This window comes from Lepidochelys kempii, chromosome 7 (assembly GCF_965140265.1).
Source record: "Lepidochelys kempii isolate rLepKem1 chromosome 7, rLepKem1.hap2, whole genome shotgun sequence".
Lineage (NCBI taxonomy): Eukaryota > Metazoa > Chordata > Testudines > Cheloniidae > Lepidochelys > Lepidochelys kempii.
The window spans coordinates 104,825,687-104,851,215 of NC_133262.1; the positions used below are offsets into that span (position 1 = coordinate 104,825,687).

At 42.4% G+C, this 25,529-nt stretch overlaps 2 protein-coding genes across 5 annotated transcripts in view; both read left to right on the top strand.

Annotated features, from left to right (window-relative positions):
• Positions 1–25,529, top strand: part of EEF1AKMT2 (EEF1A lysine methyltransferase 2) — a 48,312-nt gene that overhangs the window by 5,388 nt on the left and 17,395 nt on the right. Inside the window, exons 4-6 of one of the 3 annotated variants that reach the window (XR_012160055.1) lie at positions 3,707–3,814; positions 5,314–5,530; positions 20,586–20,675. Coding sequence is in view for 2 of the 3 variants with exons in the window: in XM_073354116.1 (XP_073210217.1) it covers positions 3,707–3,814; positions 5,314–5,530; positions 6,325–6,422 (423 nt within the window). In the remaining variant the exon portion in view is untranslated. Of the gene's footprint in view, positions 1–3,706; positions 3,815–5,313; positions 5,531–6,324; positions 8,489–20,585; positions 20,676–25,529 lie in introns of those variants that run through there. The other 2 variants (XM_073354116.1, XM_073354117.1) reach the window with 2 other exon arrangements.
• Positions 20,688–25,529, top strand: part of FAM53B (family with sequence similarity 53 member B) — a 128,263-nt gene continuing 123,421 nt past the window's right edge. Inside the window, exon 1 of one of the 2 annotated variants that reach the window (XM_073354113.1) lies at positions 20,688–24,170. The gene's annotated coding sequence lies outside the window, so the exon portion shown is untranslated. The other variant, XM_073354114.1, reaches the window with a different exon arrangement.

Sequence of the window (25,529 nt, forward strand, 5' to 3'; positions counted from 1 at the left end):
TCATCAACAGTAATAAAATTCTACAGCTGGAAGTTGGGACCTGATAATTCCATAGAAACTGCAGTGCTGAAATGAAGTTAATTAACTAAATAGGATGGAACATCTCTGGAAGGTGGTTGTACAGGTTATGTGGTGGGCTGTCATCAGAGCAAGAAGAGGTGAAGTTAAGTCATATCTTGGTTCCCAGGGGAAAAGTAGACATATGTATAAACAGTCAGGAACAATAAGTGGGATTATACAGTAACTTTTCACTTAACGTTGTAATTGTGTTCCTGAAAAATGCGACTTTAAGTGAAAGGATGTTAAGCGAATCCAATTTCCCCATAAGAATGAATGTAAATGGGGGGGGGGGGGGGGTTAGGTTCCAGGGAAATTTTTTTTTTGCTGTACAGTACTATAGTTGGGAGGTGCCCCCGCCTTACCCCACACAGGCACAGCCCACTGGCACTGGAGACAGTGAGGCAGGCAAGGAGGCTGAAGGTGCTGTAGGCTAGGAGAAGCACATTGCGCAGCAGCAGCGGAAGCTTCCCCTACTCTCTAAGCACCAGGGGCAGGGGGCTCAACCCTCGGGCCGCCCACTCCACCCCTTCCCTGAAACCCCCACCCTTAACCCGCCTCTTCTTACCCCCCCTAGCCCCCTTTCTCTGCATGCCGCGTCCTTGCTCCTCCCCCACTCCCTTCCCTGCCTCCTGCCCACAGCAATCAGCTGGCTTGCGGCATTCAGGAGGGAGAGGGGAGGAGCGAGGACACGGCGCACAGGCTCCCTCTCCCCCCCCCCCCCCCCGCCTCCTGAACACTGCAAGCCAGCTGATTGCCGGAGGCAGGGGAGGGACGGGGGAGGGTGCATGCTGCGTCCTCGCTCCTTCCTCCTGCCCGCGGCAGTCAGGTGGCTTGCGATGTTCAGGGGGCAGGAGGGTGGGGGGAGGAGCGAGGACTCTGCTCGCAGCCTGCCCCCTCGCTCCCCTGCTTCCTGCCCGTCGCAATCACCTGGTTTGCGGCGTTCGGGAGGGAGGGGGAGCCTGGGCGCCAAGTCCTCGATACTCCCCCCTCCCTCCTGAACGCTGCAAGCAGGGAGGAGGGGGAAGGCACTGATCTGCGGGGTCTGCCTGCGGGTGGGAGGCGGTGTGGGGGGCATAGGGGAGCTGATATGGGGGCTATCAGCTGTGGACAAAGCAGGCAGCCAAACGACATTGTAGCGAAGCATTGCAAAACTTTAAATGGAGCATGTTCTGTAATTGAGCAGGGACGTAGGATCGAAACAACGTTAAGCAAAAGTATATTAAGTGGGGAGTTACTGTACTAAGAAAAATTATTCCCGTGGAGGTTAATGCTGGTTGAGGCATTAACTCCTGTGCAGCAGGCTGTATATAGATGAGGAAAAGCATACTGACAAAAGTAGGTGGCTCTAGAAGAAGTCAAGCAGACACAGAATGCCATATGCCAACATACCATAAGCAGGTACACCACATGAGTGACCATTGTGATGCTAACAGATCCTGATACCCATCCACAAGCCAAAGCACCCGCTAGTGGGTACAATACTCACATTGTTGCATGTATCATACAGGCACGGTGGGGAAACTGCCATTCTGCAAGTTCCAAGAGACAAGCTCTTGAAAACTGTTGTCCTTTCCTTTATTTTTTTCCTCTTTTCTTTCTGTCTTTGCTCCCCGTATTTGTTATCCCACCACCCACAATGTTGGGTCCTCTTGCTCTTTGACATATGTGTATCATGAGGAGCCTGTGGACCTGCTTATTGAGTGTCTAGTGTTGTGACTCTCAGAGCAGTTGTGACTTCTCCTGCCTGTGTTTGTGACGAGCTTTTCTCCTTCAGCTACCTTTTCCTGGATACAGCACCAGGAATTTAGCCCATTCACTATTAATAGCAATGGAAAGACTGATAGGGCAATCAGGGCACCACTTATGACTCTGACCTCTCTGTTTCTTGAATAGCAAAGAGCAGAAAACATGTGACTCCCTATTAACAGAGATTGTCAGTACATTCTTTAATGAGGGAAATCTACCACCCAATTCAGAACATGCAATAATCTGGCAAACATTAAAGAAACCATTGCTCAGTGCTAGTGACCTTGAAAACTATGACCCAGTATTTAACGTCCTTTTTCTAAGCACACTAATCAAGAAACCAGCTAAAAGCATTTTCCAACATCAACTACCAGTACCATAGGTCAGGGCATGGTACAGAGACATCATTGGTTGCTCTGTTGTGTGATTTATTTTCCTCGCTGTGGAAGAGGGTAGTTAGTCCACATACGTTCAGCTGGAGCACGCTGCAGTATTCAATATCATTGATCTCCAAACACTCCTGTCCTGTACCAAGAGAATGTAGGTGAAGCTGTAGGGTGAGCTGAAACTCCCTGAAGTGAATCATGTTGTTCCTCAAACACCAAATTGAGAGGGCTGGTTTGGGAACTGTTCTTCCACCTCCAAAGCCCTCAACTATGAAGACTTGCAAGGCTGGGTGTTCTGGGAAGACAACAGGGGCAGAAGTCTTAGCAGTACACAGCTTTTTGTCAGATCTCTCCATGCCAAATGTGAACAACACAGTCTCTCAGCTTTCCTGATGTTTAGCTAAAATTTAGAGACTGGATTAAAAGCAGCTAGTTAAAGCTGAACTCACAGAGGTTATGCTGTTAGGAAGAACGTGCTGCAAAAAGTGTGTCTTTGTATATCCGCTGCTATCCAGGGCATCAGCCTTCCTATTAAGTCAGTGCACAGCCTTGGATAACTTTGAACTTCTTAATGCCATTGGATTCCCAAATGGCCATCTTGTCATAAAAACACCTACTTATATCTGCTGCTGGCCAGAAGATCGAACCTTCCATGGTGGATTCAGACCTGGCCACTTGTGACATTCAGACTTCATTTTTGCAATTCATTCTATCTAGGAATGAAACCACACACTCTCTGGTAAAATGCCAGCAGGTACAAGATGTAGTAACTCATCTGCTTAACAAAAGGTTTGCCATTAACACATTACCTCTGTGCTCTGCCCTCTGCACTGGTTTATTGAGTACAGAGTCTAACTCAATGTCTGTGTGGCACAGCATGTAATTAGCTTGTGGAACTCGCTGATGATACTGAAGCAAAGAACCCAGTAGCATTCAAATAAGGATTAGATGTTAATGTGAATAATCAGAATGTCATATGTAGTTACACCAGCGAGGATAAAAGGTATTAGGGATTTCAGTATGCTTCAGGACAAATTAAGTACCTGCCTGAATTTAAGAAACAAATTTTCCCATAGCTATGTTATTGTATAATTGTCCAGTATGGAGGATTTACTCCTTCCTTTGAATCATCTGATACTGACCATTGTTGTGATCTGTATGGAAATGCCTGTTTTCTTAGTTTCCCTTTTGGTGCAGATTAGAGGATGTATTATTGTTTTTTACAACTACTTCTGTAGCGTGTTACTTGTCATGGTTCTGCTCAGTTTTCCACCTATTGGAAGGAACTAGCTCTTAGTTAACAATTCTGTTGATGATGTACAAAACAAAATAGAATAACAGCTCATGCTCCCATAGCTTTTTTGGTTCTACAGAGGTATCAGGAATAAAAATGAGTAAAAGCTTTTTTTGTCATTAGGATGACTAGAATTGACTTGGATTATACACAGGGAGCAGACCTGCTGAGTAAGGATAGTTTGCTAGCACATTGAGTAAGATTCTCTCTCTTTCTCTAGGCAAAATGTGGTTACACTAATCTCACTGGAATTGATTACTCTCCTTCTGCAATACAACTTTCTCAAAACATAATAGAGAAAGAAGGGCTATCTAATATTAAATTGCAGGTAAGTGTTCAGAGAGATTATGTTAAGGAAAATAGAAAGCAATTGATCTTGAGAGATTATTCGAGTCACTTGATTTCAGACACGTTAATATACTGACTACATTTTTTGAAATCTAATTGTAGTTCTGCTCACTTGAGGAGGACTCTAACCAACAGTTTATTAATATGTCTGTATTTACCAGAAGATTTCTTGGTTGGTGAAGATTTTACTCCCTTTGACACCTGTGCAAAACTCCCATTTAGTCGAACAAGAGTGTCATCCCTGAGCAAGGGGAGAGACTACATCACACTTTAAAAGATCAGTTCTGTGTTCTAGATTATATACTCTGACTTTCAGATAAGGAATAGCAGACTAAATATGTCAAACTACAAAAAATTCAACAATGGTTAGGCAGCTGGTGTACAGAGACCACTGCTTTTCATGCTGACCACTTTTATCTCATTGTTACCTTGTGCTTCTCCCGTCTGGATGTTCTCTTTTCTTATACTGAGGGTAGGTCTACATTACAGTGGGGATTGACGCTCTGAGATCGATCCACCAGCAGTCTTTTTAGTGGGTCTAGTAAAGACCTGCCAAATCGACAACAGAGCGCTCTCCAGTCGACCCCATACTCTACCCTGACAAGAAGAGTAAGGTAAGTCGACGGGAGACCTCCCCGCCGCAGTAACTCGACCTAAGGTATGTCGACGCCAGCTCCATTATTCAAGTAGCTGGAGTTGCATAGCATAGGTCAACTTACCGCGGCAGCTTATACATAGCCTTAGAATAGATCATAAACTCCTTGGGCTGTGTCAGTTTTGTTCTGTTTATATGCTGCCTAGCACTCTGGGACCCAGGTCCATGACTGGGGCCTCTCAGTGCTGCCACACTGCAAATAGTAAATAATACCGTAGAATGAACTCCCAAATACATTAAAGATTGTGAGGTGCTTAAATACTACTGTAATGGAGCCCAGCTACGCACTTCAAATAGGTAGGCAGGTAGCTGGGTTCAACTAAAGATTTTTGCATAATGCAAAGGGAGAATCAAATTGACATGGCATCAAAATTATGCAAAGAAGTTGCATGGTAAGCACTTCCCAAATAGACCTAGTGTAAGGAACTCATGCAGCCCATGTAGGGATGTACTTGTCTGTAAGGTACTCATGCAGCCTTTGCAGAATTTGTAACTGAATTAGTATAGTTTACCCCATATTGGTCATAGCCAGCCTGGGCATCCTCTGGTGGGCAATATAAGAGCTCAGCGAGTGCCAGTCAGTGTCTGCTCAGTGAAATGGCTGCCTGGCTCCTTAACCACTAGCTGCTGTGTTGTGTGCTTGGAATAAAGCCTGAAACTGCTTCAGCTGATCTCAAGTCTGTTGTGAGTGTTATCTTGTTCCATGACACTTAGATGTTGTCAATTTTTGTACCCTCACAAATGAAAGCACCAGTCTACATTAGAGATGCAGCATTTCCCAAATAAAAGATGATTATTTACATAGTTGTACACTTTTGATTTAGGTAAAAGACTTCTTGACTCCATCAGCTGAGCTATCAGGATTTCAGATTTGTATTGACAAGGGAACTTTTGATGCCATAAGCCTTAATCCTGACAATGCAGCTGAGAGGAGGAAGCAGTATGTGAAATCCCTCTGCACGGTATTGAAAATGGAAGGCTTTTTCCTCATAACCTCTTGTAATTGGACCAAAGAGGAGCTGCTAAATGAGTTCAGAGAAGGTAAGTAGTTGGGCAGAGTTATCTGCCAATTTATGGTTGTTTAAGGTTTTAAGTAGGTAAATGTTAATGTCCTTTTATTGCCGTGTTTATTTTATCAGAGCGGGATTAGATATCACAGTGATAAAACGTGGGTGTGTGTCCTGAGCCTTATCCTCACTACAGCTTCCATCGTTGTAGGCATGGGTATGGAATTATGGCTCCCATTTTTACCAGTATAGATGCACTTTAAGAGTGAGGATTTTTTTATACCTTCCAACCGCAGAGAACAAGAATTGCAGGCAAGTTATTATGGAGAAGAAGAGAATATATGGCTTTTTTCCTGTGATCTTTAAAATAGATCCCCCATTCACCCACCCAGCTCACCTTAAAATTGGGATAACATTTTTAGCTTTTCTTTTAGTCACAAAGGAACTGGCAGTTGTAGGCTGTGACATTCCATGTGCACGCACATGTCACTTGCTCAGTGAACCTCCTGATGGGTCTGAATTCTTTTACTTGCTAGTCAGCTTCTGAATCTCATGCCTGAAGCTTGAAACCCAAGTGTGCCAAGAACTAGAACTGCTGGCAAATTCTTATCTCTTCTTTCATTAGTCTACACACTGCAGCTAGCTAAGATTTTATTATCTATGGAGGAGTTTCAGCTATATAAAGAAGCAATATAAGACACAGTACTGTACACTTACATAGTAAATGACTTGCTTGTTTTCCATATGAATTAAGAGTGGTTTGCAAAAGGTTATCCAAGGGAAGAGTAACATGACTTCTTAATAAAAGCATTAATTTCTGTCTGGCAGGATTTGAAATTCTGGAGGAGCTGCCAACACCCAAGTTCTGCTTTGGAGGGAGGATTGGAAACAGTGTAACAGCCTTGGTTTTCCAAAGAAAAAATTAAGGCCATCAATCTTAGACAAATTAGATTAGTTGAGAAAAGAAAAGTCTGCACTTCAAAGTAAACCTGATGCAAAGGAGAGAGAGAGAGGAAAACACCTCCAGTATTGTGTAAATAACTGCTCACTGAGTACACAATAAGACACAGTGCATGTGCTGAACTGCAATGGGCTTCCATAAAATTCAGGGCAAGTTATATAAATCTGAAATGTTTCTAGGGTAAATTCTGCCCTGGTGCTGTTTCTCTGTGTTATAGCTTCATTTATTTCAACAAAATTGTATGGGTGTAAGTGAGGAAAAATATGGTACTCTAATTTTTCAGAGACCAACTAAAACTATTCACATTAGTTTTGCATTTGAAGTGTAAATATTTTTTCCTATTTATTTTTGATTTTGGTTTCTAGTGAACAGTTTAAAATAAATTTAAGCAGTAATTGAATCATACAAAGCAAGAAGTCTTATTTCTGTGGTGTTTGGCGTACTAATGAACATGCTTTTGAGATCTAAACACTGGGCAATATTTTATTTTATTTTTGTAAATGAAACATGCATGTTACAGTGTAATCCGAAATCAACCTTTAGTTAAATAAGGAGGAAAATGGGTGTAAAGACTGTAGCACTCACAAGACATTGTAATATAGTGCTTTCGGGCGGGATTTTCATAAGTGCTCAGAATTGGCCTACTTCTACTTCCACCAAAATCCATTGACTTCAGTGGGAGTAGAGTTAGGCTAACATTGAGTACTTTTAAAAATCCCTTCCTGAATCTCTAATATGTGCTCGCTAATACTGATCAGTACCATCGATCCAATTAAATATTTAAAAGACGCTGTTTGGTGTTATTACAGCTTCTCAATAGCAGATATGCTTACCTATTTTAATATTAATTTATAGTATGCTAATGTGTTATGAAGGGCCACTAATGAACATCTTCTCCAATGAATTTTGTATGACATTTTAGTTGCATAAAACCCAAACAGAGACCACAAAACCCCACATCCCCAGCCTAATAACCCTGGTTATATTTATTATTGTTTTTAACCCATGTTCATTTCTTCGTTTATTATTTTATATTTGTGGAATAACGATACAGATGCCTGGAGAGAGAGAGGAAAGAAATATTTTTCCTTCTTTTATGACTTGCCCCACGCACATTTTCAAATGGCAGTAAACATGACATTTTAAGCATCCAACAACTCCTATTAGGCAATTTGTTCTCATGGAAGAAGAATGTCATGTTTGCTCATCAAGGAAATGTTTTTCCTGGTTCTCAGTCTGAGCAGGTTCGTTGGCTGCCCCGCTCCTGTTCTAGTGCTCCCCCTCTGCAAGAAGTAAGGACCAGAAGAGCTGTACAGTAGCAGATCCTTCATCATTAACCTGCCCCCAGGGTGGCATTCCCGAATTCTGCACCTCCTTGCACAATGGAACTGTGCTAGTTCCACTGAAAAATGACCCAACAGAAGTAGAGAGCAGGTTTTGGTCCCAAATGAGAATGTTTCTTTATATGCTTAGGCAGCCTAGTATCCTTACCTACGTTCAAAGTTAAAAAAAAGTTAGATGTGGTGATGTTACCATTTGAATAGCCAGTGGGGTAGTATTTACTACCTCCCACCCAAAGGTTTCCAGCTGCACATAGGACTACTAGTGCCTGTAAGAGTTGCCCATCATCAGTTCCTACCTTGGATATATTGATGAGATAACAATAAATCTTTGGAGAGATGTTCCCAAGCCTTAAAATGTGGGTCTGAATTTTTGTAATAAATGTGGGATCAGGTGGATCTAATACAAGCAGATTTTAACTGACACACACACACCAGTATGGGGTGTTTGCCTATGAGGCTTCTGTTTTATTTCCATCTGTAATCTTTGCTAATCTAGGAGTGTTATAGGGTTTAAAAGCATTAAAATAAATCAACTATGATCGCAAACTACAGGAAATTCCTTTAATCAACCAACAAGAATTTAACCATAATTCTTCAGTCCATAAGACTTCCATGGTTTAGGCCTGTTATTGCTTTGTTTTGTTTTTTAAAATGACTGATTTCTATTTTTTTAATATTAGATTCTGTTATCTAGATTATTTTTATCCATGCAGACTATATAAAAATATGAAGTCTCTCCAACTATTTATTCAAATCTTGACTTGAAGAATTCTTACAAATAAATGTGCATCAGGCAAAATTGGTGATAGAACTGAAATTGGATCAATCCTCTGACATTTTATTTAATTTTATTTTTTCAGCAAAGCTTTTAACAGTATAGATTATAAATTCTCATCTTAACACTGGTTTGAAGATTTTCTATGGGCCCTATTCTCCACGGTGTGAGAGAGTTTCTTCTGGATGGTTTCCTTGGTGTGGGAAAGAGGTGGATCAGCTCCCCAAACCTATGTATCTTTGTAGGAAAAGCTAAGGCCCTGTGACTCACTGCAGTATTCCCTCCCAGCTCTCCTCAGCAGTATAGCTCGACAGGCAACAAGGCCTGCATAAATGCTACACACTGCCTTCAAACATCTCCCCCCACCTGCTCTCTTTGAAAGGGAAAGGGGTGGGGAGGGGTTTGGTAGTGCAGAGGAGATGCACACACCTATTCAACAAGCACCGTCAACTTGGAAATAATCTTTCCATTTGCAACTGTTGTACCTAGTATTGTTACAATTAACTCCCCCTCCACCCTCAAAAGATTACCGTAACTGGAAGTGTATAGAGAGGGGAACTCCCCGCCCAGGTTGCTTGCTTTGTGCATCTGTCAGCACTCTGTGTATAGTCAGTTTCAACGTTTAATTGATGGTCAGTTGTGTTTCCTGGTCTCATGCGTTACTCGGGGATGGACCTTACCTGCGTGCTGTTCCTCAGGCTCTGTAAGAAGGTGTTTAACAAGAGCAGTAAAACTAAGGAGGAGGAATCAGTAGACAGGAAGTGGTGGAAGAAATGGGGTGGCCCAAGCAGGTTTGGTGGGGTTGGCGGGGAGGGATAGCTCAGTGGTTTGAGCATTGGGCTGCTAAACCCAAGGTTGTGAGTTCAATCCTTGAGGGGGCCATTTAGGCATCCAGGGCAAAAATTGGGGATTGGCCCTGCTTTGAGCAGGGGGTTGGCGTAGATGACCTCCTGAGGTCCCTTCCAACCTGATATTCTATGATTAATAGATTTTAATTCTAGAAGGGGCCATTGTGTCAACACAAGCCATAAATCTAACAGAGTGGTTTCTTCATCTAGTCTTGAGTTCTCCTGCTCTTGCGCATGCCCAAAAGACTCTTCTAATCATAGAATCATAGAATATCAGGGTTGGAAGGGACCTCAGGAGGTCATCTAGTCCAATCCCCTCCTCAAAGCAGGACCAATCCCCAACTAAATCATCCCAGCCAGGGCTTTGTCAAGCCTGACCTTAAAAGCTTCAAAGGAAGGAGATTCCACCACCTCCCTAGGTAACGCATTCCAGTGCTTCACCACCCTCCTGGTGAAAAAGTTTTTCCTAATATCCAACCTAAACCTCCCCCACTGCAACTTGAGACCATTACTCCTCGTTCTGTCATCTGCTACCACTGAGAACAGTCTGGATCCATTCTCTTTGGATCCCCTTTCAGGTAGTTGAAATCCCCCCCTCAATCTTCTCTTTGGCAGACTAAACAATCCCAGTTCCCTCAGCCTCTCCTCATAACTCATGTGTTCCAGTCCCCTGATCATTTTTGTTGCCCTCCACTGGACGTTTTCCATTTTTTTCACATCCTTCTTGTAGTGGGGGGCCCAAAACTGGACACAGTACTCCAGATGAGGCCTCACCAATGTCGAATAGAGGGGAACGATCACGTCCCTCGATCTGCTGGCAATGCTCCTACTTATACATCCCAAAATGCCATTGGCCTTCTTGGCAACAACGGCACACTGTTGACTCATATCCAGCTTCTCGTCCACTGTAACCCCTAGGTCCTTGTCTGCAGAACTGCTGCCGAGCCATTCGGTCCGTACTCTGTAGCGGTGCGTGGGATTCTTCTGTCCTAAGTGCAGGACTCTGCACTTGTCCTTGTTGAACCTCATCAGATTTCTTTTGGCCCAATCTTCTAATTTGTCTAGGTCCCTCTGTATCCTATCCCTCCCCTCCAGCGTATCTACCTCTCCTCCCAGTTTAGTGTCATCTGCAAACTTGCTGAGGGTGCAATCCACGCCATCCTCCAGATCATTAATGAAGATATTGAACAAAACCGGCCCCAGGACTGACCCTTGGGGCACTGCACTTGAGACCAGCTGCCAACTAGACATGGAGCCATTGATCACTACCTGTTGAGCTCAACAATCTAGCCAGCTTTCTATGCACCTTATAGTCCATTCATCCAGCCCATACTTCTTTAACTTGCTGGCAAGAATACTGTGAGAGACTGTGTCAAAGCTTTGCTAAAGTCAAGGAATAACATGTCCACTGCTTTCCCCTCATCCACAGAGCCAGTTATCTTGTCATAGCAGGCAATTAGATTAGTCAGGCATGACTTGCCCTTGGTGAATCCATGCTGACTGTTCCTGATCACTTTCCTCTCCTCTAAGGGCTTCAGAATTGATTCCTTAAGGACCTGCTCCATGATTTTTCCAGGGATTGAGGTGAGGCTGTTTAAGATCAGCAAGGATTTCACTGTTAAGCCAAGCTCATCGCCTGCCATATTTACTATTTTTTCTACACATCGGGATGGTTTGTCCCTGTAACCTCAATAATGATTTTTTAAAATACAGCCCGCTGTCCTGGACTCCTAAACTCCTCATAAAGAGGGGAGCAGAAAAACCCTTCTAAACTGGGTTTAAAGAGGATTTTTTCTAAAAAAAAGAAAAAGAGGACCAGTTTGAAGGATGCTCTGTCAGAAACCTGATTTGTTTTAATATTTGGTTTTTAAAACTGGAGGTTTCCAGTGCATCTTTAATATAAACTTCATCAGTTTGAATTTTTTTTTTTTTTTATTAAAAGGCTTGTAATGAAACTACAGGTGCCTAGTCTGTACTAGAATTTTACTGTGAGAGAGCTAATGCACATTGATTATCCTGTGGTAAAAACACACCTTTTTAAACAGTGAAGACAAAGCCCTAGCAGACAGGACAAAGGGTGAGATGAGGAACATAGGCACAGAGTAATTAAGTGACTTAGCCAATGCCACATGGCAGGTGAGTGGCAGAGCTGCAAACAGAATCCTGGTCTCTTGAATTCCAACCCAGTACTCTAACCACTGGACACGTCTGTCTCTGTGGTCATTAGATGGTGTCTACTTTAATTTCACAAAAGGTTGTGATTGTATGGAGTTTTGATGAATAATCTGCCACTCCCCCAACGAAGTACAAACTAAAGCCGCAGCTTTCAAAAATGTTCCATATAATGTCTTTGTTCTCTGGTATAACTCCAATGCTATTCAATGTCTTTCTTTGGCTGTTTTTAATGATGGGCATTTTTGCTGTACAGTTTCTAAATCCTAGGAGCTCAGGCAATGTGCAGTTGAGGTTCTAGTACCAACCTTTACACTACCCTTGTTTTTTTACCTTTGCCCCACTCCTAGGCTACAGATCCCCTTATCCTGCCCCATTGAATTTCATACTTCTTCTACAGGCCACAGACCCATCCTGACCCACAAAACCCATACCCCAAGTATGGACATGTTAAACATTCCCCCACTCCATGCAGGCCAGAGACTCCAACATCACACATTTTACCCTTTGCCAGGGAAGATAAACAAATATACCAAATATTCCACCACCCCCATGAGAGAGTTATAGCAATTTCTTGCAGTATCCTGGACAAATCTTACTGAATTAAATTAAAGTATTTTAGGAGTGCAGTGTATTGAAAAACATTTATGTACTATTGTGAGATTGTACATAACGTTTCTAGGGGAAGATGTGTAAACCCTGGGAAGTGTTATGAATTTCACAGGACTATTTGAAACAATGTGCCAGACAAGAATGGACTTTTCAAGTGAGTTTCCTAGAAAATCCCTAGGGGGAGGTATACACAAATGCACCCCTCTGGGTATGCAAGTACTCAGTGAAAGATTCTTTTATTGTTTTAATATGTTTTCTCTGTGATGCCTTCACCTTAAGAATAAATGTGCTTGCTTAGAAAGAGCTGGGTCGTACCTTATAACTGTGAGCACTTCTCAGAGGCTAATAGCCTCTGAGAAGATAGAAAAGCAGGTGCGCTTAAGCAGTCTGACTTGCTGGGGAATTCTGAGTGCAGGCAAGGAGCTGTGCAGCCTGGAAAAATGCTGGCCAGGAGGGGGAGAGACACATGTCTCTGCGCAGGAGACGTGATGGCTGGGGAGCCAAAAACCTAAGAGTTGATGCCCTCGGTGGGGGACAAGGAAGAAATACTGCTGCAGTTGCCCTAAACTGTGGCACACCCAACTACCACATTAAGGGAAAGATATTTTCCATTGATTTCTACCATTGTATGACCCCTGTAACATTTCCACTGCTGGGAAAATGCATTAGCATCTGTGGGAACTGGAGGCTGCTGATGGAAGGTAGAAACTTAGAGACTCAGGTGTCTTTGATCCAGGAGAATGCTGTGAGGGAGAGCCACTTCCCCCTCCTCAGCACAAGGCATGGCAGTACTAATCCTGGAGCCGCCTTTGTCACCGTATACAATAGCGCCTGCAGGAGCCAGGCACCTCTTTGCTCAGAAGGAAGCCAGGAATGATGGGAAATGGCTCAGGGGCTGTATGTGGGAGGGGTAACTAACAGTTTCGCCCCATAGTATGGCTATAGCTAACAGCAGAGGTCCAAGAGGAGAGCATGGCAGTAAGGATTCCACCACTATCGATACCCCCAGTGGGGGGTGTGTGTATGTGTTGTGTGAGTGTGCGCACGCGCTGCCTGCCAGGATCTTGAGGTATGGGCGCCGGTCGCCAATGGTTGAGGCAGGTGAGAGCACAGCTAAGTGGGGATGTGATTTTTTTTCTAAAAGTCATAAATGACCTGCAATCGTTAGGAAAGATCAGTACAAAATTCACAAACTCCATATCAGCTTACATTAGCAAAAGCACTGGGCGTGCTAAAAGGCCACAGGACTCCTTAAAAAGCAAAGTGAGTTAAGATCAGGTGAAGAGAAACTTACAGAATTATCCACACTTCTCATATAAATTATAGATGCATATGAAGGACAGGTCATCTGTCGATCTTGGAAAAAAATAGTCCTACGTGCTAGTTAGGATCCGCTTATAACAAGTTTGATGGATTTACATCAGAGTGATTTTGATTGGACCTAAAAAATACTCAATTGTCTGAGTGTCAAACTTCTAAAAAATATTCACCTCTTGGCAGGGACTGTGCATGAGAAATGTTTGGAAGAAAGCAGCCTTTAAAATCACTAAATATGGTGTGACTTGTGATAAAACCATGAGAGCTGACAACTCTGAATTCACCGAAATTTTCATAATCTTAATTTTGGAATCAATATAGTGAGTCCCTAATACCCCTGTCCAGATATAAACCAAGTACAATGCAAACAGTTGCAGTTTTAATCTGGGGCCCTCAGTAATAACCTGAAGAACATTCTCCTAAAGGAACAGAAAGGATGTAATTACATGCTTACTCATTTCTGGCCCTCTATGGAGCAGCAGCAGCCAATGAGCTATAATTCTATTAGTTTTAGGGCGTAATCCAATATCTTCTAAAAACCCAGACCCTCCAAAATGATTTCACTTTAGTCTGGCCAGATACTGAAATCCAAAAACAAAATATTAATTCCTTAACCTCTAAGCCTCTCCACAAACATTACACCAAAAACCAGCAGCATATAATAGCCTTTGAAAGTGATAGTTCCTAAGTGACAATTACCGTCATGTAAACATAGCCCCTTACTTGTAAAAAATAGTATGGTTACAAATAGGTGGAAGTCAGAAACTAGGGGAGCATCAGCCTCCATTTTCAATTTCCTGGCTTTTGTTAGCTTATCTCATGACCTTTCTTATATAACATTTCCTTATTTTTAAAAAAACCCTGTGTGGCATTGAAGATAGGGAAATACTTATTTCAACTAAATGTTTTGTCGTGAAGAAGAGGGGAATTTTTATTTACCAAGAATCAATTATTTTGGGGACTATATGTACCCAGTGGCTCGAAATGAGTCCCATGTGTAGAAATGCCACTAGAGTTGTCCTCTTAAAAACATGCTTATTTCATTTATTTATAAAAAATAACCAGGCCCCTCCACCCCCCATTAGTAGAACAGGGAAGGCATGAACTAAATGGAGAGAAGTGACTGGACTGATCTGTGATAGGTTTCAGAGTAACAGCCGTGTTAGTCTGTATTCGCAAAAAGAAAAGGAGTACTTGTGGCACCTTAGAGACTAACCAATTTATTTGAGCATAAGCTTTCGTGAGCTACAGCATCTGTGCATCCAATGAAGTGAGCTGTAGCTCACGAAAGCTTATGCTCAAATAAATTGGTTAGTCTCTAAGGTGCCACAAGTACTCCTTTTCTTTCTGTGATAGGAGAATGCCTATCAAATTGAAAAGTAAGATCTACAAGATGGTAATTAGGCCTGCACTTTTGTGTGTCTCTTAATGCTGGGCACTGAGGAAGAGCAAAGAGCGGATCTTGAATACAGTAGAAATGAAAATGTTAAGATGAATGCTTGGAGTTACAAGGGTGAACCATGTTCAGAACAAATGAATTAGGGGAAGTGTGAAGGTGTTACCAATTGTAGAAAAGCTGAAGGAATCCAGGCTTAGATGGTGTGAGCATGTGAAAAGAAAATCAGAAGAATATATAGTAAACAGGGTGTTAAACTTAGAAATAGAGATTAAAAGAAGGGTTGGAAGAACCTAAAACTAGATGGGTGGATGTCATACAAAAGAATTTGATTAGCTATGGAGTTTCCTAAGAACTGCTTCAAGACATACTGGAATGGAAAAGAAGAACTCAAATTGCCGACCCCACATAGATGGGACTAAGGCTCAGTGAAGAACTAGGTCCCCATCCAAATTCTGGGATCTGGACAGTTTACTTTCCCAATACAATTTAAAATGGAAGGGCCTGGTTTTCTCAATGTAAAATACATACAGGACCGCAAATAAAACGAGCCCCACAACAAATGTGTCCAAGCCTTAATGCACTCCGACCTCAAATGCCTAGAAGATTATACCAGCTTTGCACTAGGCCCTGAAGATTTAACTGCTCAAGAGGACTGGGAGGGAAATAAATTCCAAAACTGTGGATCCCTCGTGGAGAATACCCTGCTCACAGCCCACTTCTTTGTATACGGCCTGATCCAAAGCTCATTGACGTCAGCCTTTACATTGACTTTAGCTGGCTTTAGATTAGGTCCTTTCGGTCTGATGCAAAGCCTTCTGGAGTCAATAGGAGAACTTCCATTGACTTCAGTGGGCTTTGTATCAGAAACCCTTCCCTGCTCCCCCTTCACCTTCTGCTGAAGCACATATCCAGCCAAAGACACACCCACCCCACAGCAGTCCTGCCATGACATCCAACTAGATCTTGGTTCCACAGGCAAAGTCTGAGGTCTGATCCTTTATCAGTTCATGGGTGGTGATTAGCCACGAACCTCACATTCAACAGTGATCACATAGCATACCTGTGGCAACTACAGCAATTGTTTACCTGTCAAAGTAACAGGAGGAAAGTATTTAATGTATTTTTAGCTTCTTTTAATATGAGTCAGCAGCTGGAAACAAGGAAAGAGATTCAGCAGCGTGTGACCAGCCAAGTCCGTGTGAACTAGTAAATGCACCTGCTGAGAACCACTGCTCCAAAACATTTCTCAACCTCCCTTTTTAAAAGTTGGTTTTCCATTGATGAGTATAAATGTTTGTAGGCTTCAACTTGGTAAGGAAATGTTGAGCACAGCATATGACCCAGACACAGAGACTGTCTCTGAAAAGTTATCTCCACAGCCATTACAAGGTAGCTAGGCAAGGTGAACTACTGTGGGGGTGAATACATGATGACCTTGCCTCGCTATCATATGTTACAAAAGATAGGTGCCTTTTCTCTACTAGGATGTTACAGTGAGATAACTATTGCACACTAGCCATCTCACTGTAAAAACCACTTGTTTGGCAGGGAAGACGTAGCCTTACGTTGTAAGCTCTTTATGGCAAGAATTGTCTCATCCTATATTTAATCAGTATGGCCCTTATGGTTGGGCCTCAAGGCACTGCTATAATACAAATAACCAGTACATGCTTAGCTTAATAATGAAATGAATATAATGCCCACTATTTAACGGTAATAATTATATTTCAATGGTTGATCTTTGAATGCTGCCTTGATGAAAGTTAGGATTGTTGTTGGCTTCCAAATGGGTTTGCTATATTGAAGCAGTGCTATGGGGAGGGATAGCTCAGTGGTTTGAGCATTGGCCTACTAAACCCAGGGTTGTGAGTTCATGGGAACCATTTTTACATAAGGGTGAGTTCTTGAATAGTTTTTCCAGTACATTAGGTATAAGCTTGCTTCTCTTCATCAGTGATACTGATCTTTTACTTATGTCCTCATCCTGAAAATATGCATATGGACAGTACTGTAGTCATTGCAAGGAAAATCACCTATCTATCTATGTTTTGTAGGGTACTTAGTACAGGACTGTCAAATTCATATTATCTAGGGTTACAGAGAAACTGTAAATATGGTAATTAGAAACATGCAGCATTAATTTCTAGTGCTTTTGCACTGAAATTGCTTTCTTAATCTTGGCATGCAACAAAGCAAAGAACATCCTTTGCTACCTCAATAACAGTTTTATTTTATAAGGTGTTTTAAGTACTTTAACATATCAAATGATCTTCCGTAAAATATACTGAAAGACAAGGGAAAATAAATCAGTCTTCAGGCCAGTGCTTTGCATTCCCATTCCTTGCTCTCTTGGCTTGGATAATGAGATCGTAGGATTATACTGCCCAAATCTACCCCCTTTGGCTAAATCAAGAGGTTACTGATGGACTCTGAAAGAACACCTGTGTTATACTGCTTGGTTGGAAGTATGTTCACCATGATCCAGGCCTTGAGGATAATAGTTTAGTTAAGTGGGGAAGTATTAATGGAGCTGTAGGGCATTGAGTGTGTGGGTATGGGGGGATTTGAGATAAAGTGGCCTCAAGTTGAGGGGAAGTGATCATCAACATGTGTTCTATAATGTAACTAAAGGAAATGTCAATGCCTGGCTTGATTAGCTAAGTAATAGCATGCAATAGCTTGGAATATGTGCCATTCTGATGAACAGTTTTTCTAGGATACTAGAAATTAAACTCAAGGTCGTCATGCAGAAAAATGATGTAGCCCCAAAGTAACATATAAATGCTGAATAATAGTGAGTGTGCAATCCACTGCTGGAAAGCTAGAGTTCATAAACATTACTGAGAGAACAGAAATCAGTTTCAACACAATTCCTCAAGGGCTTGAGCGTTCACTAACAGTGTCAGATGTCAAGCAGAGATGAGACTGGAAGATCCTGCGTTTCTTAAGGAATGTAAAATGTTGCTAGGACTCTCTGAATTATTACCTTTTACTTACAACACAGAGACTAGAAATTCTGATACATACCACAGCTTGATAAGCCACCAGCCATTCTAAAACCTTGATCAAGAAAAGGTGAGTTGAAAGAAGGCATTAATTTCTAAGGACCCTACTGTGCAAGGTGTGTTTCTTGGAACAGCTAGAGTCTAAAAAGGAGAAACATGCTGAACCTAGTAATCAGAGATCCATTTTTCCTTATTATTAATATTTACATAGCACCATAATTTTGCATGGCAGCTTACATAAATTTTAAAAATAGATTTGGGTCCAGATTGAAATCAGTGGGAGTTAGGTGCCCTAACCTAATCTTTGAAGGTCTGGGTCTTGATCCCTACCACAAGGATCTCAAAATCTAAACCAGATTCCTATTGACTTAAATGTTCTTTGGATTGGACTTTTAGTCAAGAGAGCAAGTAGAATGTTGCAGAATACTAATAATATCTGTAATGACAGTTCAGGAAATTAGGCCAAAATTTTCTAACATGCAAAACAGGCATAAAGCAATTTAAGATTGCCCCAGGTGGATTTAAGATTGTTTATGTGATTTGTATTTGGGGTAAATCTTGTCCTTTAAAAAATTGATAACATTTCTTAACAGATACATGCCTGTGAAGTGAAAATCCATGCTGCATGTGGCAAGGATTCTATGATGGAAAACAGGTTTTTAGGATTTTTGCTATCAGAGAACTAGCAAATTCCATAATTAAGACAGGATATTTCATGTGTCGACTGTCATAAAAACAGCACCACTAGCTACAGCCCTCTGTGCTCAGCAGCATCTGATTTAGAGTGAGATTATCTCCTTGATCCAGATTGGTTTTGTGAGACGCAACATGTTGATTATCTTGTGGATTTATAATGAAACAGTAGTTAAGATAGGACACATTTTGCAAGGATACCTGTGCTTCATGTCATTTGGATACTTTCCATTTTAGAATCACTTCTCACACTGGGGGTGGGATCTGATATAGGTGTCCATATTTGTGCTACTTGGGCATGGGTGCTGGGGATGCTCCTGCACCCCCTGGTTTGAAGTGATTTCCATCGTATACAGGGTTTACAGTTCAATGGCTCTCAGCACCCCCATTACACAAAGTGTTCCAGCACCCTAATACTTGGGCATAGACTCCCATTGACTTAAATGGAGCCAGGATTTGATCCTAAATTGTTGATACCTATGATGATCTTGTGTTAAGCACTGAACTAAGACTCATGAGATTGGGGTTCAGTTCCTGGCTCTGTCACAGAGCTTTTCTGTCTTACCTTGGACAAGTCACCTAATTGCATGGTGCCTCAATTTCCCCTCTGGAAAAAGGAGATAATACTTCCTCATCTCATGGTCGGGTTGGGAGGATAAAACTATAAACGTTAGCAAGTGCTCAGATACTACAGTCATAGATAAGATGTAGGTGTCATAAAAATAACACTTCTTCTGAAATGACTATCAATGGCAAATACAGCGCAAATAATCAGTGTGACAACATAACACACTGCATTGGCTCTGCATGGGTGGAAAGACTATCACAAAGTTTACACAGCCACAGGACTGTAATTTACTAGCAAAATATTGGGCAACAGCAAGTAAAGGAAATTGTATCTATCTATGGTATTTATCATTGTACTTTAGCTAAGAGCTATAAAAACTATGACCACAATATAATTAGAAAGGGTCCACAAAGGTCCATAACTATCTGTTTACCAGAGGCCTTACCCCTTCCAGCTGTTTTTCCTGTAAGAACTTCCAGCTCAAGAATTGCCTTTCCTCTTGTGGGTTCCAGGACTAGCTGTTCCAAGAAGCACTCATTTAAGGTGTCAAGAGACTTTATCTCTGCCTGAGGTGACATGTACCCAGTCAATATGGGGGATTTCAGCTATCCCCATATTGACTGGGTACATGTCACCTCGGGACAGGATGCAGAGATAAAGTTTCTTGACACCTTAAATGACTGTTTCTTTTAGCTAAAGTACAGTGGAAGGGGTAGGGCCTCTGGTAAACAGACAGTTATGGACCTTTGTGGACTCTTTCTTTCTAGTTATATTGTGGTCATAGTTCTAGAAGCTAATTCTGGAAGGTAAACATGGGGAGTCACATTTTGTGCTGACTTAATGCAACTCCAATGTCTACACCCTAAATCAGCACAGAATTTGGCCAAACAAATCTACAGCCTGTGGCAGCTAGTCTCAAAGGGCTCTTCCTTTCTTCCTTCCCTTTAACAAAGAACTTTTATATAGTCCATCAAAACTGGGACTCTGTTTTTCTCCTTTTCAAAGAGATCTAAAATGGCTAATCGCTAAATTTAAATAATACTATTTAAATAGATTGTTAAATACTGTCTCTGTGAAAGCATCTTGTTATACCTAAGCAAAAAGGTCATGTTCACCTAGATTGATAGCACTACACAGACAACACACTTGTCTTGAAACATAGGGGACTGGTGGTAAACAAGGGCTATTTTTTGCATGGAGGTACGAGAATAAACAGAATGCAACTTTGTCAGGTTATGGGAAAGTGAAATTGCTGTACAGAGGCTGCGGATAAGTTACCCTATAAACTTTTATTACTTATCTGTTCAATTGGGAAACTATAAAAACACATCTTAAAAATTTGATCCCCATGTTCTGGAAAAGGGGTTTGAGAATGTTTTATTTTTATTATTTCTAGGCTGCATATGTGATCAGAAAAGCGCCCAGTTTAACTGAAGCTGAGGAACTGGATGGCAAATATCTGCCAGATCATTCAGCCCTTCTTCCTGTTAGTAAAGCACATTAATAATGTTTTGTCCTGTCTAATTTTAAATGTTCCAAGCAATGGAGCTTTCATCACTTCTTGTAAGAGTTTGCCTGTCAGGGAAATTTCCCAGATATCCAGCCTAAGTTTCCCTTTCTTAATTTCACCCTATTACTTGTAGTTACTTACCCCCTTCTGTTATGCTAAATTAATATTATTTCTTGGTGTTTGTTTAGTACAGTAGATTTGAACCCCAATTCAGCAGAACACTTAAGCTCATGCTAGGAACATGTGAACTATCACACCTTTTCTCCTAGTGTAGACATACCCTTAGTGTGTATGATCATGAATCCCACTTGGCATTGGACCTAGCAATGATGATAACCACCTTCTCCTCTAGCCCAAGAGGCATAGGCCTATGCTTTAGATGATAAAGGTCTCAGGGTTCACTCCTTGCTGACATCTGTGGTATTTGCATCTACATGTCCATGGTTTATGAGTATATTCTATGTATATTTTGTACTCGTTCCTACGTCCACTTTTAATTGTTATATGTAGCCTAGTTACTCATGCATAACATGCATCTTAATTCTTTAATTGCATTCTGTCCCAGGAAGAAGTCCAACTATATGTTAGATGCAATCCACTTTTTACCAACATAAAATATTGCTGTTAAAACAGGTGTATTTTGGAGACGGATTTTAGCAGCAATCTGAGCAGACATATCCTTGAGCCTTTCTAACCCTCTGCTCCTGCCTTCATCTGATGTGTTTCTACCTTTGGATTTGAGCAACAACCACTTCCTGGAAGGAAACACTGAATGAGATGAAAAATGGAGGGAAAGGAAAGGGAAAACCAGTGTTCTCAATCCCCAATCCATGGGGATTCTGAGTGTTCATTCAGATTTTCTTCTCTTTTTGGACTCTTCATTCCAGTGTATTAATGTCATGTGGCATATTTTTGAGGTGGTCCAGAGGTGAAAACCTGATCGTTTATTTGCTATGGGCAAGGTTCTGCCACCCTTACTTGGTGAGAATTATTCCATGCTGACTCTCAGAGATTACTCCAGTCCCTTTAACTCAACCTCTTAGTGGGCCTGTTGACTGGAAGACTCCTGTGGCAGCAGATCATTTGCTCCTGCCACAAATCCACCTGTCCCTGCACACAACTCTGCAAGTGGACTATACAGGGTATACATGTCCCTTGCAGAGCCTCCCCACATCCTAATCCCTTCCCTCTTTGCACAGTAGACCATTGCTCTGAATCTTTAAAAGGAGCGGTGTGCTCTTACCTTAGTCCCCATTTGTGCACATCATAAAACCATGACATAATTCAGCATTGTCAGTGGTCTCTGCTCAAGGAAGGTTCAGAATAGAATAGCAGGAATTAGGACTGAGGTATGTTGGCAAAAGGGGTATGGGAAAGCTCTTAGGAGTGACAGTCTGATCCATATTCCTGTGATCGCGCCAGGACTCTCCCTTGGTGGCCTCACTTTCAGGAACACATAATTCACTCTTGCTTTGTTTAGTAAAAGAAGTGGGGAGAGGGAATAGCAAAGGCCTGAATAATTTTCCAGTGCAAAGGAGAGAAATAGTATCCCCCTGCACTGTATTTAGGATGGGTCTGATGAGCCAAATGTTTGCAAGGGGATCAGAGTATGCCAGCAGGAGTCACTGTAAGCCTCCTAATGGAAATTTAGGAAGTTAACAGAAGTCTTCAAAATAATCAAAGATTGAGGTGAATTATTTAATTGCAGGTGATAATGAACATTTAAACAACACCAGTATTAGTAAGTTCTGCAGCATTCTTGATCATTTATTAGTTTTACTTCTGCATGATCTGGTTGCCTTTTGATTTTACTTTATTATTTTATTTTATAACTCATTTTTAAAAAATGTAATAAGTAAAGCTATTTCCTGGGACAAAGACTACATCTATCCTGCAGACTGAAAGAACAAAGGTCTGGAGCAGTTTATATCAAGTTGCCTCAAATTTCTTAATCTCACTACCCTGCAGCAATATCTGTTGGGAGTAGTGAGTGGACCCAGGTATTTCCCTACTGTTACTTGCAATTCCTAATTGTTGGCATCATCAGTGGGACCCATCTTTAGTATAAGATCAGTGCTAACTCTTAATACTCTGAGAATGATGCATCTAGAATAATAAAAAGATTCCAATATGTGTTGGTGATGGTGTATTAGAATTGTATGAGCACACACAAGTCCAAGACCTAATTGTACAGACAAAGCCTTTCATTTTTTTATTTTACCTTGTGATACAAGCTTCACTGGTTACCTGATTAGACCTCAATGAACAGTCAGAAAAGCCACAAAATAAAAAAGTCTGGCCTGTTTGCATTCGTAAATATAATGAATTCCCAAGTGATCAAAGTGTAATGGTTCAGAGAGTTTTAAATTATAAAAGAGAAATAAAACAGGGGTGTGCTTCATAATATAAACCTTTTACTTTAACCCCCACAATGCAAAATTGATTTAATTACCTTGTATAAAGCAAATGCAATATAGCTCAGAAGATCAAGTAATGGCAATTTCCAGCATGTGCCTGAAAACATAAATTCACTCACCCATAGATAATTTTAATTAAGAATTATTTACACTATAAATTAAGCCTGGATGCCTGACCTAAAGACATCTTATATACCCGTACTTAAAATGTTTTGCTGGACAACAGCAAACAGCAAAAGATCACGAACGTACTAGGAGCGCTACTTCAGCTTAACAGAAACACCCCCGTTCCCCCAGATCTGTAAACTGATGTGGGGAGCGATGCTCAAATACCACGGATCGGAAAAACCACGACTCACCCCCCACCGCCCCCTTCCTCGAAGGAACCCGAAAAGAACTTTAGACTGATGGGTGCCAGGGACTGCGGCTGCCCCGGGAAATCAGCAGCGAGCCGAAGATTTGGTGTAAAGCAATGAGCCACCACCCTCCCGAAGAGAGCCGAGGCAAGTCGATGGCCCAGGTTTGGACTCCGAAACCTGCTGCCGGGCTTTGTGGGTGCGTGCCCCAGCGCAGCGCGTTTCCCGACCGGCCCCCGGCCCCCAGGAGCTGAGGCCGCCGGCTGCAGATTGCCCAGAGCAGAACGCCCGCTCGCCACAGCCTCGCTGTAAGGCAGTGACAAGCCCCCCCGGCCGCTGAGAAAAGCAGCTCCCAGCCCCGCCACCAAAGCTACAGGGTCTGCGCTGCGCCCCACGCTGAAGTCATCGGGCTGCTGACGCCAGCCGATGAACAGCCTGCAAGTGCAATACGGTGTAACCTTGATGAGGCGGCGAGGGCAGCAGCCCTGCCCTGCCCCGTGGTGCGTTTTAAAGGGACGAGTTGAAAACAGTTCAGGAAGTGACAAGCCTATTTCCTCTCGGTGAGCAGATCGGTACGAAGCACTCCAGATCCAGCAGGGGAGTCTTGCGGGCTCCTTCTGGAGACGGATGCTGCAAACCGTACCCAGGAGACCCACCGCCGGGTGCTGGAGGATGGGGACTTAATACAAAGAGACAGAGTAAGAGATCCCGCTTAAGATGGGTCGCTTTCTTAATGACCCGCTGGGCATTCGCCTGGTCTCCTCTCCCCTTTTCCCCATCCCCCTGCCAGTGGTCTGGCCCTGAGCAGATATTGTTGCAATGTGTAAAATAGTAGAGCTGGGACACTTTTATTCTCTTCTCGGAGAGAGAGAGAGAGAGAGAGAGAGAGAGAGGCTGGCCTGATGGCTTGAGGTGGAGGCTATTTCTTTTTTGTTTCTCTTTGTGCTTGACTGGCTCGCCTGTATCTGAAGGGATGGGACAGGGAAGTGCCCGGGTGAGCCCCAACGAAGCAAGCAAGGGAGCAGGGTCCCACTGAAAGTCTGGTCCAGAGCGAGCGAGCCAGGGGATGATTGATCCTGCGGTATTCGTTTTATCCGGTTTATAACTTCATCTTTCTCGGCTGTCATTACAGAGCCGTTGTTAGGGAAGAGCGAAGAGGAGGGGGATGCGGTAGGGAGGGGGGCGGCAGCTTTCCGAAAAGTTTCGGCGTTATTACAGGACGGCGCTTTTGTTGCTTGAACTTTGCAGTTAGCCCAGAGATCTGGATACTGAGTCGCGCAGTTTTGTTTTGGTGTATTACTTTTGGACCGTGCGGAACCATGCAGTGGCTGCTGCTTGCCACTGGGAATTGCAACTGGCAGTGGGCTAGGACCCCTCCGTGGTTGGAGTTGTTGCTCTTCTGTTTGTGCTGGTTGAAAATTGCATGCTTTGCATTTGCACATGGCGATAGGATCCGTCCTTGAAAGCTTCTTGTAAAGTCACATTTTTGCAATACGTCATTGATTTGTCAGTCCCAGGGGAGTTTATTCCCCAAGATTGGTGGCTCTTCTCTGAGGGCTAAAAGAAAGAAGTAAATCTGATCATAGCCAGGCTTGCAAAGCTGACATGCGTTCTGTTGTCCATGAGTGCTTTATAGTCCACTCCATAATAACATTTGTCCACAGTGCTCTATATGTGTATGTAGGGCCCCCTGTATATTGTAGCAGCGATATTTCCTGCAGCTACTTTAACTGGATATTGTGTCTCCTCAGGTGTCTCACTGCTGGGCTGAAATACAGCTCCTGGATTCTTTATGCCTCAGTGTATATTTTAGACATACTGTACTTTGATGGTGAACAAAGAACAGCTCTTGGCTGCCTATGATAAATGGCCTTCGGCCTCCTATAGGCTCGACTCTCTAGCATTATATATACAGTATGTTCTTTGACTATAGGGTACCCACTAGTAAACTGTACATTTTAACGTTAGGTGTATGTCTGTCAGTGCTTTTGTACAAGCCAGTGTATACTTTCCTATATCCAAAGCAAATGAGTGCTATGGTTGGCTGTTGTCAAATA